General features: G+C 36.8%; 2 protein-coding genes across 4 annotated transcripts in view; both read left to right on the top strand.

The window, feature by feature from the left end:
- LOC125820207 (light-harvesting complex-like protein OHP2, chloroplastic) overlaps positions 1 to 17,055 on the top strand; it is an 82,446-nt gene that overhangs the window by 31,984 nt on the left and 33,407 nt on the right. The window lies entirely within an intron of this gene.
- LOC125820161 (protein GIGANTEA-like) lies at positions 2,049 to 16,756 on the top strand. 3 transcript variants are annotated; one of them, XM_049499587.1, is made up of 15 exons: positions 2,049 to 2,149; positions 2,437 to 2,527; positions 4,489 to 4,560; positions 4,665 to 4,719; positions 4,828 to 4,970; positions 5,097 to 5,368; positions 6,883 to 6,938; positions 7,904 to 8,144; positions 8,224 to 8,374; positions 10,053 to 10,262; positions 10,376 to 11,920; positions 13,476 to 13,544; positions 14,254 to 14,472; positions 14,680 to 14,772; positions 16,118 to 16,756. In XM_049499587.1, the coding sequence occupies exons 2-15, from the start codon at positions 2,441 to 2,443 to the stop codon at positions 16,418 to 16,420; spliced, it is 3,516 nt and encodes a 1,171-aa protein (XP_049355544.1). In that variant the 5' UTR covers positions 2,049 to 2,149; positions 2,437 to 2,440; the 3' UTR covers positions 16,421 to 16,756. The 3 variants fall into 3 exon arrangements, with proteins under 3 accessions (XP_049355544.1, XP_049355543.1, XP_049355542.1); XM_049499586.1 differs by lacking the exon at positions 2,049 to 2,149 and adding an exon at positions 2,184 to 2,220 and having other exon boundaries at positions 5,100 to 5,368; XM_049499585.1 differs by lacking the exon at positions 2,049 to 2,149 and adding an exon at positions 2,184 to 2,220.

Below are 17,055 nucleotides of genomic sequence, written 5' to 3'. Positions count from 1 at the left end.
GAACAAAACATGTCAATTAATAAGAAAAGTAGTACAAACCATTCAAGAAAAAAAAAGAATAATAACAATAATGAAATAATGCGCTAACTGAAACACTTTAGACAACAAATGGTATCAGATATCAAAAGCAAGAAATTACATATATAAGGCTAATATTACGAGAACACGGTGCTCCCAAACTCCCACTAAGTCTAATCCCGCTGAAAAGTGAGTCAAAACTCAATTACCTACTAACATTCTACCTTGTTCTGCAATCTCCACACCCTCCTATCTAATATCATGTCTTCAATCGGGAAGTTGAAGTTGTACGATGTCCTGTTTAATTACCTCTCTCCAATACTTCTTAAGTTTATCTTCACATTTTCGCATACCACCATATTCAACCTCTCACACCTCCTCACTAGGCATCTTCATACACATTTCCTCTTCATACATCTAATTCATCTTAATCCCGCTTCTTTCATTTCATCCACCACAAAGACTATTCACATTTCATCCCAAATATTCTTATTCTTATTCTTAATCTTATCTCACTTAGTATGCAAACACATTAGTAAGTTCTCAAACAATTGCAAAATCAATGTTATGAATACTACAATTATGGGTGTGTTAAGATTGTTTTTAAAAAAATAGCTTATAAGCTAGATGTCATAAAAGTCTATTTAGATTGACTTTTTATTTTTAATTATTTTTTACTTATTTTTAACATTTTAGTTTTAAACTGAAGTGTTTAGCATTTTGACTTATTTTTACCATTCTACTTTTCTTTTTCAGCTAACTAGAAATGTGAGACTTTATTCACATCTCCAACATCACAGTCTCTTTCTCTCTATATAAATTTTCCATCAAGAAATACTAATTAGTTGGATTAAATGAAGTAAGAAGTCGTTTGATTGGGAACATTTTATTCCAGGATAAGTTATTACAAAAGGCCTAACCCATCGGTGACCCTCTAAAGTTGACACCATATTTTACTTAAACACTTCAACGGAGCGATGTTCATTTTAGATACCTCATGTAGGGTCTATATGAAATAATTTATCCCATCACTAATATATAAATGATGAGTTAAATAATCCCAGAACAACCTAATACCTCCGACTAAACACAAGATAAAATAGTCATACATTTTATCCCTAAGATTATTATGTCGTATATCTCACACCGTAAATGAGAAAGTAGGTATGTATGTGATGATGAAGCAATTAGTCCACTTGCTTGCCACATGGCCCTCTTAAGATCTGAGGAAAATATCATCGCCACGTATGCATTAAGAAAACACAGTTAAAGATCTTCTTTCTGCTCCATATCTTTTTCTCTTCTTTAAACTCTTCTTCTCCTCCTTGTATTTTTTTCTCTCCAAATCCCTAAAATATCTTCCCTAAAATCTTTTTTTTTTTCTTCCAGATTTACCCTCACCAGTTTTCAGAATTCACATCTACGGTAGTTTACCATTTTTTTTATTTTTTTATTAAAATAAACTTTGCTCTAATAATTTTTTCTGGGTTTCTTCGTGCATAATATGTTGTAGATGTTGAGCTGTTTTTTGTTTTTGAAGGTTTTTTTTAAAAAATTGTCGAACAGTTTTATTGTACTATTTTCGATTTTTTTTTTCAGGAATAAGAATTGAGAAACAGTATATAATCGGAGAATTGATTATACTTCTAATTTACTTGAGAATAATTTATTTATTTTTGACAATTTGTGCAAGTGATAGTTTTCTGTTAATGGGAAAATGAAAAAAAAAAGTTTTTTGTTCCCTTTATTTTTAGGAGAAAAAAGGGTTCATTTTGATGAATTAATACTTTTTTTTAAGCTTTCAAAAGGTATTAATTTAGTTGTGCATTTGTGTAACAGTTTGAAGATATTTTTTTTTTTGTTGATGATTTGTGCAAGTGAAATGAACTGCAAACACTTTTTCCTGTTAATGGGAAAAAATTGTTCCTTTTTTAGGAGAAAAAAGGTCATTTTTAGCTTTCAGAAGGTATTAATTTTGTTGTACATTTGTTCTACTGTTTGATGATTTTTTATTTTTTGGTTTTGCAGGATAAAGTGGTGTATTGTTATTGTCTTCTTCACTGTTAAATAGTGAAATCTACAATTGCCATAAGCTGGTTATAACATTAAAGGGATAGCTTGAAGCTCTAAGGTAATTTTTCTTGATAAGATACTGGACCGTGGCGGAGCCAGAATTTTCATTAAGGAGGTTCGAAATATGAAGTAAACATATGAAAAAGTCTAGGGGTTCAACATTTACCATATATACATAAAAAAAACCGTGTATAAACTGTATAATTATGAACCCCATTAACCTTACTAGTTCCGCCCCTGCCTGGACCATCCTTGGATTGGGATCCAAATATGTTGAATTACAATATTTTGATCCTTGATTTGTAGCATTTTCTCGATCACTAAAATTCTTTGGTTGTCAAACAGTTATATGGCTTCTTCAAGCACAAGGTGGATTGATAGTCTTCATTTCTCTTCATTATTTTGGCTTCCTCCACAAGATGCAGAGCAGCGGAAGGTGCGCTGCTCATATGCTTCACTACAATATCTTTATATGCTTTTTCGTTTGTTAGAGACATTTTAAACTATCTATGGTGACCTTTCAACTCTTGTGATAATTGAAGAAAATATGTGATTAGGTAGAAGGGTATACAAAGGAGGAATACAATGTAGCTGACCCTAACATACTGTTGCATTTGACGAAAAAGGCCCTCCAATCTGATAGGTTGAAGAATGTCATGTAAAATGCCTATCGCTTTGCTCCATTATAGAAGATAGAAAGACTACTTTCCCCAAACTTTTAAAAAAAATTAAATCAAATGGCTCTCAGAATGTTGAGGTTATGCTCTATCCAGAGACCATACCACAACTAACAAACCATGCAGGCAAATAATAACACTCTGTATGTGATTAGAAGTCCCAAAATTTAACAATCACAAACTAATGAGGTTTAGATGAAGTTACAAGAGACTACTCAAACAGCACAAATAATCTTTGCCGCAACTCTCTTGCAAAAAACAACTTGCTCATAGTGCAACTATCTGGATTTATCATTTGAAAGGCCTTCATAGTTGTATTTTGTTATAACCGTTAAGCCTCTCTTGTACCAACACCAAGTAAATGCCTGGATACTTGGTGTATTCTCTTTAAAGGTGGTGAAAGAATTTGTTATTAAGATTCCAACCATTTAGAATGTCGGCATGTCTATGATAATGAAGGATTTGCATGTGTAACTTTTTCCTGGAGTTGGAAACAATGACGTTATATAATTTAAGTACTTGGGGTAACATTTACTTTTAATCCCATAAAGAAATGGAATCCGAGAGGAAGAGTTACTTTTCTGGTGGGAATATAATAAACGTTTAATAGCTAGTCTTGGTTTTATGAGACAGTGAGGAGCATCTCTAACCAAATAGTCTTACAAAAAGCAAGTATTGCACTATGCTTTATTCTTTCTCAAACAGGAGGTTGGATGAAGGATATAGATGTGAGATACATTTCATGGACTTCCAATTCCCCATGAGGATGACCCAGTGGCTGAGGCTCGAGAGTAACAGTTTGGAAATCCTGTTACAGTACTTCGTATGGGCTCATTTGCTCCAACCTTGGTGGCATGATTATATTTTCAATCCGTGCTTGTGCCGTGTGGGCTGGACATGCTACAGTTGAACTAGTCGAGATGCGCACAAACTGGTTTGAACACTTAAAAAATAAAAATTAAACTCATGCCCCTTTATATGTGATATTTATACCCATAGAGACCGTACTTGCTCTAATCACTCTGGGGAGAGATTTAGGTTCTTCAATTAGTCTTCCCAACCTTCTTCCTACTTAAGAAGTGAACTCCATCATTCTATGTGGTGCATGTTCCATTGTGAAAGCTTGTTTATCAGTCTCAAGTTGATCCCAGTTGATACTCTGACCAGTGGGTAATATGACTATTAACACATCAAAGCATGCAAACTACATCCTTCATCTTGTACTTGGAAATTGGAAAAGAAGGGTGTAGGACACTACGATGAGGGTTGGTGCTGTCTGAGACATATTTCAAACAGATGGACAAGAAGTTTCTTCTGAGGGGTGCCTATACTGCATAATATTCAACAAGGAAAAATGTTAACGAAGGAATGAAAAACCCTGTGTGTTGTATAATGGCTCTTCAATAAAGTAGAGAGGGAAGACGAAAAAATGTGCTTCTTACAAGGGAAGCAAATGGCGCATAGTGAGAAGGGACATAATCTGAAAGGTAGCAATTGCTTGAGGACCAGAACTCTTTAATAAATTTCAAGAAAGATCTCTGCCAGGATCCGACCTTCCAATGCTATTTGTCTGGACTTGGATTGAGTTGAATTAGTCCCATTGCATTATCGTCTTAAATTTTTTTATGCCTGAAAGACTTCTTACTTTTTTTGTTTATTTTCTATAGACTACCTTTGTATTTTCACTCATGACAAACCTCCTTTTATATTCTCTTCATAGGATCAAATTACCGCGTATGTTAAGTACTTTGGTCAGTTCACATCAGAACAATTTCCTGAAGATATAGCTGAGGTATTCAGTAAATTCTGTGACCATCTCTGTTTATAATTTTAATATCTGAACCAAGTTTTGTTCATTCTTCCCTCTAAACTAACTGCATGTGTTATAATTGGCAGCTCATACGGAACCGGTATCCATCGAAGGAGAACCGACTTTTTGATGATGTTTTAGGTATTATTTTATTCTCACCTATTATTTAGCATTTACAGTATTGCTTCCACCTACTAGTGAGGATTGATTGAGCTGTTTCTATGTTTTGTTGTTTGTTATAATTGCCAGCAACTTTTGTTCTTCATCACCCGGAGCATGGGCATGCTGTAGTTCATCCAATTATTTCATGCATCATTGATGGTACACTGGAGTATGATAAAAGTAGTCCACCTTTTGCTTCTTTTATATCATTGGTTTGCTCAAGGAGTGAGGTATGCAGACTCTCTAAAAATTTAACTTAACTCATCTCATCATGCTTTTTTACTCTGATATTTTTAAAGCCCATCTTGAATATCATAATATGAGTCTCCTTACTAATTATTAACCCTTAAACACAGAAGGAATATTCTGAACAATGGGCTCTTGCATGTGGAGAGATTTTACGTATACTAACACACTACAACCGCCCAATTTTCAAAGTTGATCGTCAAGACAATGGAACAGATAGAAGCACCAGTGGAAGCCACACTTCAACAAGTAAATCTTCCTGTAGTGAACCTGGTGTGCCTTCTATACAACATGAGAGAAAACCTATAAGACCATTGTCTCCATGGATCACTGATATATTGCTTGCTGCACCACTAGGGATTAGAAGCGATTACTTCCGTTGGTAAGCATCTCTAATTTGCTTGCGGGTTAGATGTTTCATTACACTTTATAATTCATTAAGAATGCAGGAAATATTCATTAGCATTAGTTGATAGGAATATTTTGTACTCGTATTTCTTGTACTGGACAGTGGGCATTTGCATCTGGTAGTCTTGGTTTAGCGCATTGCCCATTGATTACTCAGGGAATGTTGGTTTTGGTTTGGGTTACCATTTACATTAGGAGTAAGTTGAATTTTGGAAAGAGAAATTCACGTCAGCTATATGTTTAACTCTATTCTGGTCAATGCAAAATTGTTCTTTATTTCCTGAGTCCTTCTGACAAAACTTCATAATCTGATCATACTTGTGTTCTGCTGTTTTTTTTTTTTGTCTTTCTTGCATATGCTTAGGCTTCAGATCATATCCCTGGCTGGTATGCAATGTCAGTTTTTTCGCTGTCACCATTTAGTGGGGGCATGGTCTGAATTGTACTTTGTGCTCAGTTCATGTACTGTCAACGAACATTGCCCCTTAAAATGAAATTGTATATTTTGTGTTTAACAGTTTCTCTTCCCCATTTAAGAAGTTATGGATGACCTAGAATACTCTTTTCTTTGCTCCATATTCACTGTTTTAACATGATAGGGTTCTTAACCTCCTACGTATTTGTTTCTTCTCCTGTTTCATCATGTATGGTTCTCTGCGAGACATATTACACCGGTTGATTCTGGTCTGTGCATAGGATAATGTTCAAATTCCTTAATGGCAGGCATGCTTGCCAATGCTTTCCTGCTATGACTTATGAATAACCTTCAGAAAAACTTCTATTTATTTCTTGTGCATGGCACATTAAACTACAAGGGCAGTAACTCAAAAGACCCACGTGGATAATGCATCTAAGTAGTACCACAAAGACACCTGCTTTTGAGTTGTGTTGTCAAAGGCTTGCTTGCAGAGAGCTTTACCTCCAAAATTAGGTGCAAAGTAGGTTGTGCGCTTAGCCTAGGTAAATCTGTGCTTCGGTGCAATCACCAAAGCACCAAGACATTCGCCTCATCACCCATGGGCTCTGTTGTGAAAAGAGCAATTTTAAACAATACAAAACTTCACCCAATTGTATCTTTTTCAATTCTTTTGTCAAAATAATTGTGGTTTGGGTTGTCTTGGAGTGTGTGTGTGCTATTTCCCTTCAATTGCGCCTTTCTTCGTTAAAGCCCGGGCCTTATCAGTGCTTTGCGTTTAAAGCCCCTAATAGACTTCAGAAAGCTTCTTTTTTCTTCACTTCTCTCCTTTGGTAATACAGCTTCGAGTCCATTTGATTCCTTCAGAATTTGTGCGAATGCTAGTCGACATTTATCTACTCTTTGGTGCTCTTCATATTAAAGGATTTCGACACTATCATTTTATAGACCTGGAATATTTTTCATTGAGATTCTCTAAATTGGTAACTTGTAGAGTTTGAGACTGATGAACAAGGATAACTGAAAACTACACAATCCTGCTAAATGCTGTGAAATCTTTCATGCTTGTGCAGGTGTGGCGGTGTTATGGGAAAGTATGCTGCTGGAGATCTCAAGCCCCCATCAAGTGGTATGTGGACTTTCGTTTCATGAAATATTTTCTCCTGTTTATGGCTCTGGACCTACACTTACAATTTTTAGTTTTTTAACACCTACGCGCAATTCCTATGGACTCTGATAACATGCTTGAAAATCAGTGCAAGAAGTCTTCATACTGGGTAAAACTGGTAATAGTAGTGACCTCTTTTTACTGGCCTTATGTATAGTCATCTTCTAGCTAGTGAAAATAATGCTCCGGGCTCATGTTTCTTACCAAGTCTTACAAAAGAAATATATTTTTTCTCACATGAACATTAGTTCCTTTTCTCTTTCTAGATTATGTTTCTTGAAAAGAATAAGAAAGAGGAACAGTTGTCCCTGACCGCCACTGCAATTTTCTGCTAATTGTGATTTTGTGAAAGAATTGAAGCATTCACCTAAGAGGAACAGTTGTCCCTGACCGCCACTGCAATTTTCCGCTAATTGTGATTTTGTGAAAGAATCTAAGCATTCACCCCTAAAACCTTAAGGCACTGGGTAGAAAACTCCAAGATCTTTACAACAGTTTGGAAGCCCTTACACAACCTACTTGGGACAAATATATAGCTGAATAGTCAATACCTTTTTGCACATGTAAGATTTGTACATTAACTCTAGCGTGGACTCATTAGTTGGTGAATTGGCATACCAAAGGATGTGTTTGATACAATGTGAATCTGAGAGGATAGCTAAAAACCTTAATAAATTGTTTGGAAGCTCTTACACAATCTATGTAGGAAAAGTAATATAACTCAACAGATAAGATACATTTGCTTTGTATCTATTTCAAAAAATAAGATACATTTGCTTTGTTTCCATTCATTTTCTTCCATTTGTCCCTCCAATTAGACATTGAGTTTCCCAACTTTCTTATAGAAGGCTAAGATATTAATTTTAAAGTGTTTTCATATGCTAGAATTGCAACAGAACTGTTACTGACTTGAAAGTTTATTTTAGCTGCTTCTCGTGGGTCTGGGAAGCATCCACAACTACTGCCTGCAACTCCAAGGTGGGCTGTTGCTAATGGTGCTGGCGTTATTTTAAGTGTTTGTGATGAGGAAGTTTCTCGCTATGAGACTGCTACCTTGACTGCAGCCGCTGTTCCTGCACTTCTGCTTCCACCTCCAACAACGCCTATGGATGAGCACCTCGTTGCAGGACTACCACCACTTGAGCCATATGCACGTTTATTTCATCGGTAAGACTAAGAGCATGATTTAATTTAACTTTACAGCTTTGAATTAAGGGACTCATTTTAACTTCTGTTTCTGGATTAGATATTATGCAATTGCAAGTCCAAGTGCCACACAGAGGCTTCTTGTTGGACTTTTAGAAGCTCCACCATCTTGGGCTCCGGATGCACTTGATGCTGCGGTACAACTAGTGGAACTTCTGCGAGCAGCTGAAGATTATGCAACTGGATTGCGTGTAAGTTTGAAAATTTTCCGTCAAAGTATTGTGCTATTTGAGCATCAATCTGCTATATGTCTGAACATCTTAGCAATTTATATTCATTTCTCTGTTTTCTTTGTGGTTCTATATACAACTGTAAGGTTATACTTTTTAACCATCTATGCTATGTTGGAACACATAGATTGAATTGTTCGGTATGAATTGTATATAAACTTGCCCCAAACTACTATGCTCTCTGGTCCGAAATGAGCATATCTGTAGACATGTAGACATAAAGAATTCACTGTTTGCAGTCTTGATATTTAGCCAATTCCTGTATGTTAAATTGTCTTAGTTGCTTCTCTAAGAGCTTAAGTTGTTAGCAAGGGACATTTTCATTTTATTACTTACATTTCTACAACCTGCTCCTTCATTTGTTGGTCTGATTTTCGTTTTACCAATTTAGCAATTTTTTAGGGCTTTTCCAATTTTGTCCCATAGGCCAAAATTAACTACAGGTGCTAGCCGAAATATACAAAAACTATACACTAATTATGTATATTTCTAATCAAAGTACCCAAAACTGGTTGACCAGATGGGGTACGGATCCCACACCCATGTCGTGTCGACACTGGTGCGGCACCAAAAGTGAGGAGTCCGAGCAACTTAATTTCTACTTAATATACAAAGCCTATACATTTGCTGGCTATTTTGTAAATTAGATCACCGAAAGACATTGGACTGTAATTATCTCTTGTTTTTTTATTGGTGATGGTGATAATATTAGACATGTGTCTAAATGGAGCGGCATGAATAGTGAGGATTCACATTGCCGATTCCAACTAGCTTGGGTTTAAGGCATAGGGCGGTACCTTGATCGTTGAACCAAGTTGCTCTTCATACTCTAGTACCATGTTGAAATATGTTAACCGTCTTATCTAAAAGTGTTTAAAACTGCCGGAGGGGTATAATTTAACTATACTACAAATAATATATGTGAGATATGAGAGAAGAGTTTGACCAAATGCATGAGGAGAGTGTCTTACACGTAGGGTTTATCTAGACATGTACAAGGTATTCTGCAAGACTATAGTCCAAGTTAGCACACCTCTAATCTTCCATGTGCCTGTTATTTCTGATACCTTCTGTCAAGTTAGTGCCAAGCTTGTTACATATGAAACTAGTTCAGGGATGTGCAAGAGGTTTGATCACGATTGCTGGTAGGAGTGACTCTATATGATAAATCTCTTAAAAGAGGACAAAGTAGACTCAAAATCACATGGAAGGATGCTGTCTAAAAAAGACCTATAATCTCTCAGAATTCATATGCACAATTTTCTTATAGATTTGTAGTCAGTAAAATACAGAGAGGACTTCTAGTTTCAGAGAGACTGTTATTAGAATGGAACGGTCCTAAATGTACCAAAATGGATACTGAGGATCAATATAGCCAACCCTGACTAGTTTGGAATTGAAGCATATAGTTCCTATTGAGTTGTGTTGTTGTAGTGAACTTCTGTCTCCTTTCTTTCAGCTATCCTTGAAATCCTTTGTATAAACTATGACCTCTGAATTGTTCTCCACAGAAATGTATTTAATTATTAAGGAACTTGATTGGTTGTGTTGCTTGAGTACACCTTTCTATCCTACATTAGTAGAATTTTTCTTTTAGCTTCTTTTTGTAGAATTCCTAACATTTTATGTATTGCCAAAGCTTCCTAGGAATTGGATGCACTTGCATTTCTTGCGTGCAATTGGAATTGCCATGTCCATGAGAGCAGGAATTGCTGCAGATTCTGCAGCAGCTTTACTTTTCCGAGTACTTTCTCAACCTGCTTTGCTATTCCCCCCCTTGAGGCAAATTGAAGAAATTGAAGTTCAACATGAACCTCTGGGTGGCGACACTTCATGTAATAAAAAGCAGGTACGTCCGATCATGAGTTTATCAATGTGCTAGTTCTTCCATTCTGTGGATTTCTTCTTTTATTTGGATAGATATGTTTGGCATATGTGATTACCATTGTTATTATTCTTCAGAGAGAAGTGACTGCTGCAGAAGCCACAGTAGAAGCCACTGCCCAAGGGATTGCATCAATGCTTTGTGCACATGGTCCGGAGGTTGAATGGAGAATATGTACCATCTGGGAAGCTGCTTATGGATTGATTCCTTTAAGTTCATCTGCAGTTGATCTCCCTGAGATTGTAGTTGCCACCCCTTTACAACCACCCATTTTGTCATGGAACCTGTATACACCCCTTCTTAAGGTTCTTGAGTATCTTCCTCGTGGGAGTCCATCTGAAACTTGTCTTATGAAAATATTTGTTGCAACCGTCGAAGCAATTCTTCAGAGAACGTTCCCGCCTGATTCCTCTAGAGAAGAAACCAGAAAAACCAGATATGTTTTCGGCTCTGCCTTCAAAAATCTTGCTGTGGCAGAACTGCGAACCATGGTTCATTCATTGTTCTTGGAGTCATGTGCCTCTGTTGAGCTTGCATCTCGACTACTTTTTGTTATCTTAACAGTATGTGTCAGTCATGAAGCAAAACCAAATGGGAATAAAAGGCCTAAAGGTGAAGATTCTCACCCACCTAGTGAAATCGGGGTAGACACTCCGGCAACCATCGGAAAACAAAGACCAATAGGAAGTAAGAAAGTGAAAAAACAAGGACCTGTTGCAGCATTTGATTCTTATGTCCTTGCTTCTGTCTGTGGACTTTCTTGCGAACTTCAGCTCTTCAGTATGATTTCAAGAGGGCCTAATCATCCAGATCCAAAAATCATCATGGGTGAAGCCAAGCCTGCAAATGATTCATCTATTGAGCTACGAAACGGGATTCATTCTGCTGTCTCTCATACTCAGAGGATGTTGGAAATTCTAGAGGCACTTTTTTCTCTTAAACCATCGTCTGTTGGAACCTCATGGAGCTTCAGCTCAAATGAGATAGTTGCTGCAGCTATGGTAGCTGCTCATATTTCTGATCTGTTTAAACGCTCCAAGGCCTGCATGCACTCTCTTTCTATTTTGATACGGTGCAAGTGGGATACTGAAATTCATTCCAGGGCATCGTCAATTTATAACCTAATTGATATTCATAGCAAAACTGTTGCATCAATTGTCAACAAGGCTGAACCATTGGAAGCTTATCTAATACATGCACCAGTTCTGAAGGAGCGACCTAGATGCTTGAATGGGAAAAAGCATTATAAATACACTAGTCGTAATTGCTTAACATCAGAACAGCCATCAGGGCCTCTGTGTAAAGACTCCTATGATTGTAAAAGTTCACTTGTGTGTGAGAAAGCTTCAGACTCAAGTTCACACTCTAGTGAGATTGCTGGGTGCACCATCAGCAAAGTGTTTGCAAATTTCTCCTTGGATGCTACAGACTTGGCCAATTTTCTTACAAAGGACAGGCATTTTGGATTTAATTGCAATGCACAAGATCTTTTAAAATCAGTACTTGCGGAGAAACAAGAATTATGTTTTTCTGTTGTCTCATTGCTCTGGCACAAGTTGATTGCATCACCTGAAACACAACCCATTGCAGAAAGCACTTCCGCCCAGCAAGGATGGAGACAGGTATCTACCTTGTTACTTCTTCATGTTAATCGCTGTTAATGAATTAATATTTCCTGTGGCAATTGTCTGGTAAGAAACAAGATTTCATCCTCAAATAAGAGGCAACATCCCTGATAACATATGCTATGTGCAATGCCAATGTCATAGCTTGGTATCCCAGTTTGCTAGTTTGAAGTTGATTTTTCTGCAAGTGTTCCCGCTTGGAACTTCGCTCAAAGTTTCAAAAGGTGGTTGGTCATTAGTTTTGGCGCCAAAGATGTGAAAACCATTTTTCATGCAGAACAAACATCCCTCAAAACAACATTATTTGGTCACTCGCCTTTAAATTTGAGTATACAGGGATTTTTCTTTTCTTTACATGTGCAGCTCAATCCCATTTCCTTTTCCTGCAACATCCACGTACCCTCTTTCACTATGTGAATGGTATATTGGTATTTGCTAGGAAGAGCTCTTTTTGCTGAACTTACTCTGTTGGCTGAATTTTTTTTTAAAATATATTGGCAATTCCAACTTTACCTCCCGAAACTTTTTTTGAAAATGAAAAAATAACAAACGTTACCTCTCAAAACATTTAAGCTCATGCCAAAGGAGACTGGAGAATGATATGGCCGTTACTTGTTTGATCATGGTAGCACCAATTTCTTCTTCTATTTAGGTTTCTCTGTGAATATGAATTTGTCATCTCAAGCCATGCACTCAACCAGTGTAACATAGGGGTTTGTATGAACCCAATCACTTTTGTATAGACCCTATATTTGTATTAGAAAACCCAGTATGGTTCAGTTGTAAAGAAGAGACAATCAAAGCACTCTGGTTCCCAAGATGTGGGTTCTCGGAACCCACTTGTGTTAGTTCTTTTTCTCTTTTAGCTATTTGCCTGATTCTCTTTTTAAAAGAAACATGAACCCGCATCAGTTTTTTTCCTTTTTGCTATATGCAAATTTCTTTTTAAAAATTTTTTAAAAACAAAACATAAGATTAACAAATGAAAAAAGCAAAAAGCACTTCCTCTCTAAAACGAAAGGAGACTATTGGTTCTTCCACTGTTACACAAACGCAAACCCAAAACCAGATTTTCAATGAAAAGTTATGGTTTCTTACTTTTAAAAATATATATTGAATATTGGTACTCGTACCTTAGTTTGGTGGTTATTATATACTAACTTGAGGTCGGTGTCCCAAATTCAGAACCCATAAACCTCAAATCCTGACTCCGTCTCTGCATGCACCCCATCCACAAAAACTATGTACATCCAAAATAGCAGTAACTACCAACAACCTTAATTAGAACTGTACAGGCAGCATAACAAGCAAATCATTGAACTGTTTTCATGTAGGAGGTGAAAATGTTGTATGATAGCAGAAACTGAACTTGTTAGATTGGGAGTCAAAATGAGAATGTTGCTTTTACGATTATTATGCAGTGGTTTTGTGTGATAGCATGAAGAGTGTCCATAATCAAGTTAGAGCACATATTGCTTTTGCATTATATATTTGAATACACAAGAGACTTAGTAGCTTTTTATATGGTGCTAACAATCTTCCATAACTACAGGTGGTTGATGCACTATGCAATGTTGTATCAGCGGCACCTGGAAAAGCTGCAACAGCCATTGTTCTTCAGGTTCAGATTTCGCTTTAACTGTATTTGGTCATTATAGATCATGATCATTTTTTGTTAGGCTGCAGCTAGTATGCACAGTTTATATTTATTCGGATCCAAATGGCTTAACAGATATACCTGATATTTCAAATAATCACATTTTTTTCTAGGAAAAAGAAACAAGTTTGTCCTTGTCCTATCCGAAATTGAGAAACTTTGCCCTCCATTGAACTTTTGGTCTAATATTATCCCTGCATTAGGAAAAAAGTCTTTTTTTCCTTGACTCCTAACAAAACTCCGAGGGTAATTTTGAACTAGAGTCGAAAAACAAGGGGTAAGTTTGGACCTTTTTTCACAAATAATTTGGACACATGGAGTCCACCTATTTCATGTTGGAGCTCCGTTAATTAAAAGAGAAATAAGAGAAAATATAAGATGATCTGCTTATGGCAAGGGTATTAATAATGGACCCAAAGTGTAATGGAGGAAAAATTGAGCAATTCCGAATAGTTTAGGGGCAATTTCTGGAAGTTTTCCCTTTTCTGTCATATTTTTGGCCTCATCACATGACAAATACATCTTTTTTATGTTTATGGGTACAGTACCTGTCTGGGTCCAGAGTTTCTTAGACTTGCATGCATTAATAGTTATCATCACTTTGCTTCTAGGTGTAAGTAGTCTTCATCACCATATTTGTTTGGTCACTTTCTTGCCAAACTTTACTTGTCAGGCTGAGAGGGAATTGCAACCATGGATTGCTAAAGACGATGACCTTGGTCAGCAAATGTGGAGAATTAACCAACGTATAGTAAAATTGATCGCAGAACTGATAAGGAATCATGATATAGCAGAATCTTTGGTAATTCTGGCTAGTAACCCAGACCTCCTTTTACGGGCCACAGATGGGATGCTTGTCGATGGAGAAACATGCACCTTACCACAGCTGGAGGTAATGACATATTTAGATTTCTGGTTTAGTGGTAACATCTTTTATAGTTCTTATTTCTCACCTGATGAATTATGATTCAGAAAGCTACGACTTCCTTTATGTTCGTGAGTGCTTGAATATGTCCAAGGATGATTGATTCATCATATTCAATATCTTCTGCATTTTCTGATATATTTACATCCTTGCTCTTTAAAAAATATTGAGCAGCTTTTGGAAGTGACAGCTAGAGCAATTCAACCAGTGCTTGACTGGGGAGAATCTGGACAGTCAGTTGCTGATGGCCTCACAAACCTATTGAAGGTGATACTCTTTGCTACACTTAGTTCAAATTGGGGATCAATAAGGGTGTGCTTGGTATGAAGGGAACTGTTTTCTTGGAGAGCTAGTGGGTATCTTACTTATTTTCTAGTGTTTAGTAAATAAGCAACAAAAAAATAGTCCGAAAAGTATTTATATGTAATCTAGCAAAACACTATGGGGAGTGGAATGGTCAAGCGTTGGGGGTTGTGGGTAGGGAGGGGGAGACAATGAACTTGGAATGTCACTTATGAAACTTGTTTATCCTACTTTCATTAGGGAAGTTATTATTTTTCTCATTTTTTTGGGTAATAAACTGCGAATATCACCATAACACCCAAAAATATTTACAAACTAAAGAGCATCTAGCGTCTCAGCCATCTTCTACGAAGAGTGCAGAGAGAATCTAGACATCAGGAACCAGCAAAACAAAAAAAAAAACAGCATCTCAAAACTAATTGCAGAGTCCATGAATCAACATGTGACGGTTCCTAGCCTTCCTAGAGCTTGAAACTGACTCTAGTCTCTCTTTCAATTCCTTTTGTATGCGTAACAGCAAACTCAGTATTTACAGTTAATTGCCTAAACAATTTCCAATTCCTAGCTTGCTAAGTATAGTATATCAAAGCACCATACATTAGCTGTTACAACTTCCTGCTTAAACTGTCTCCGGTGTCTTCTTTTCATCCAGCTCAGGCTTTGTTTAGCAGTTTTCTGTGGTAAAGATTCACCAATTCAAGTAGCCAAAGCAGTATTCACAGTAGTTATCCATTGACAGTCTGCAAATAGGTGCTGATGAGTCTCAGTTATCCCCTCATCACATAAACAACATACATCATCATCAACTGGATGTGTTGTCTATGCAGCCTTTCTTTGGTTAAAAGTTTGTCATGGTACGCCAACCAAACCATTAGTCTCTGCCTAGGCTCATGATTGAACTCCAGACCAATTGAGCTTCAGACAAGCTATATAGATCACCAAGCATGGCTTGTAACTACTTGACATTGAGTATGAGCCATTAGGAGTTAGTTGGTAAATCCCCCCTTAATATCAGTGCACTATCAACCCTTTAAGAGAATTCAACTTCTTCCTTCTTCCCGTACAAAGTACCAACTGCAGCCTGAGGTGGAGTATGATCCCAAATATCATCATTTTTAAGGAACTTGCTTTCCTAGAGAATGTTTCCTAAAACATTTTGACCAACCAAACATGAGAAAATTGGAGAACATCTCCATACCAAACACCCCCTTAAGAGTGAAAAAAGTTATATTCTTTAATTATACTTAGCACTTGATGATAAGATAAACTTAGGTACAATACTAACTAGGTTCCTTTGGGTACATTGCAGTGTCGCTTACCTGCCACAGTTCGCTGTGTTTCTCATCCAAGTGCACATGTCCGTGCTCTCAGTACATCTGTTCTTCGTGACATTATGTATGCTGGTTCAGTAAAACCAGGTGCCAAACAAGCAGCAGATGTAAATGGCATCCACAATCCTGCTTATCAGTACCTTGGCATAAGCATCAGTGACTGGAAAGCGGATATTGAGAAGTGTTTGATGTGGGAAGCTAATAGCCGGCTTGAAAATGGAATGTCTGCTCAATTTCTTGATACTGCTGCTAGGGAATTAGGCTGTACTATATCAGTCTGAAAACTCACTTTTCTGGGGCATATATTAGGTCTCTCTGTACCATACCTATCTTGTAAAAGTCACTTTTAGTTAGAAAATATATTTTAGAGTCCTTACAATGGCATGTAGATAGTCCCACTTGTTTTGTTTTTCATTCGGCACAGATTATGTTTGTTGTACTTCCAAATACAAACATGATTGTGGAAATAAGTAGATGTAGTTGTTTAATATTTGAGTGACCTACAAATGGCTGGCTCAGCTTTAGAATTGAATTTTTCCTATCATGTAATAACCGTCTTACTTTGTATTGTACATTCAGCAGATAAAAATCATCTATGCAGTTTTGTTTTCATTTCATTTCCTTGTTGATCTGCTTACTGACTTAAGATAACTAATGGTTATTTGAATAGTCTTGAGATCTGGTAATGTGATTAACTTTTGTGCCAACTAGTCTCACATTCTTCCATTTATAGATGGCTTAGGAGGAGTCTTGTCTATGATTTCATATGATAATAATAAAAGTTGCATGGGCTAATGCCAAGCAATCATCTTTTTTTTTTTAATCTCGACTCCTTTCTTATTTTTGTTTGCTATGATGATAACATGAGCCGAGCTTAAATGGAGTAGTGAGGCCTTTAATGTATTTGGGGCACAAA

This window comes from Solanum verrucosum, unplaced genomic scaffold, assembly GCF_900185275.1.
Source record: "Solanum verrucosum unplaced genomic scaffold, falcon-dt-bn FXZP01000229.1, whole genome shotgun sequence".
Taxonomy (NCBI): Eukaryota; Viridiplantae; Streptophyta; class Magnoliopsida; order Solanales; family Solanaceae; genus Solanum; species Solanum verrucosum.
This window is presented reverse-complemented; position numbering and strand designations above follow the sequence as displayed.

Coding starts and splice junctions, on each gene's coding strand:
- LOC125820161 (XM_049499585.1), top strand. Junction 8,375..10,052: donor ATTATGCAACTGGATTGCGT/GTAAGTTTGAAA, acceptor GTATTGCCAAAG/CTTCCTAGGAATTGGATGCA. Junction 10,263..10,375: donor CTTCATGTAATAAAAAGCAG/GTACGTCCGATC, acceptor ATTATTCTTCAG/AGAGAAGTGACTGCTGCAGA.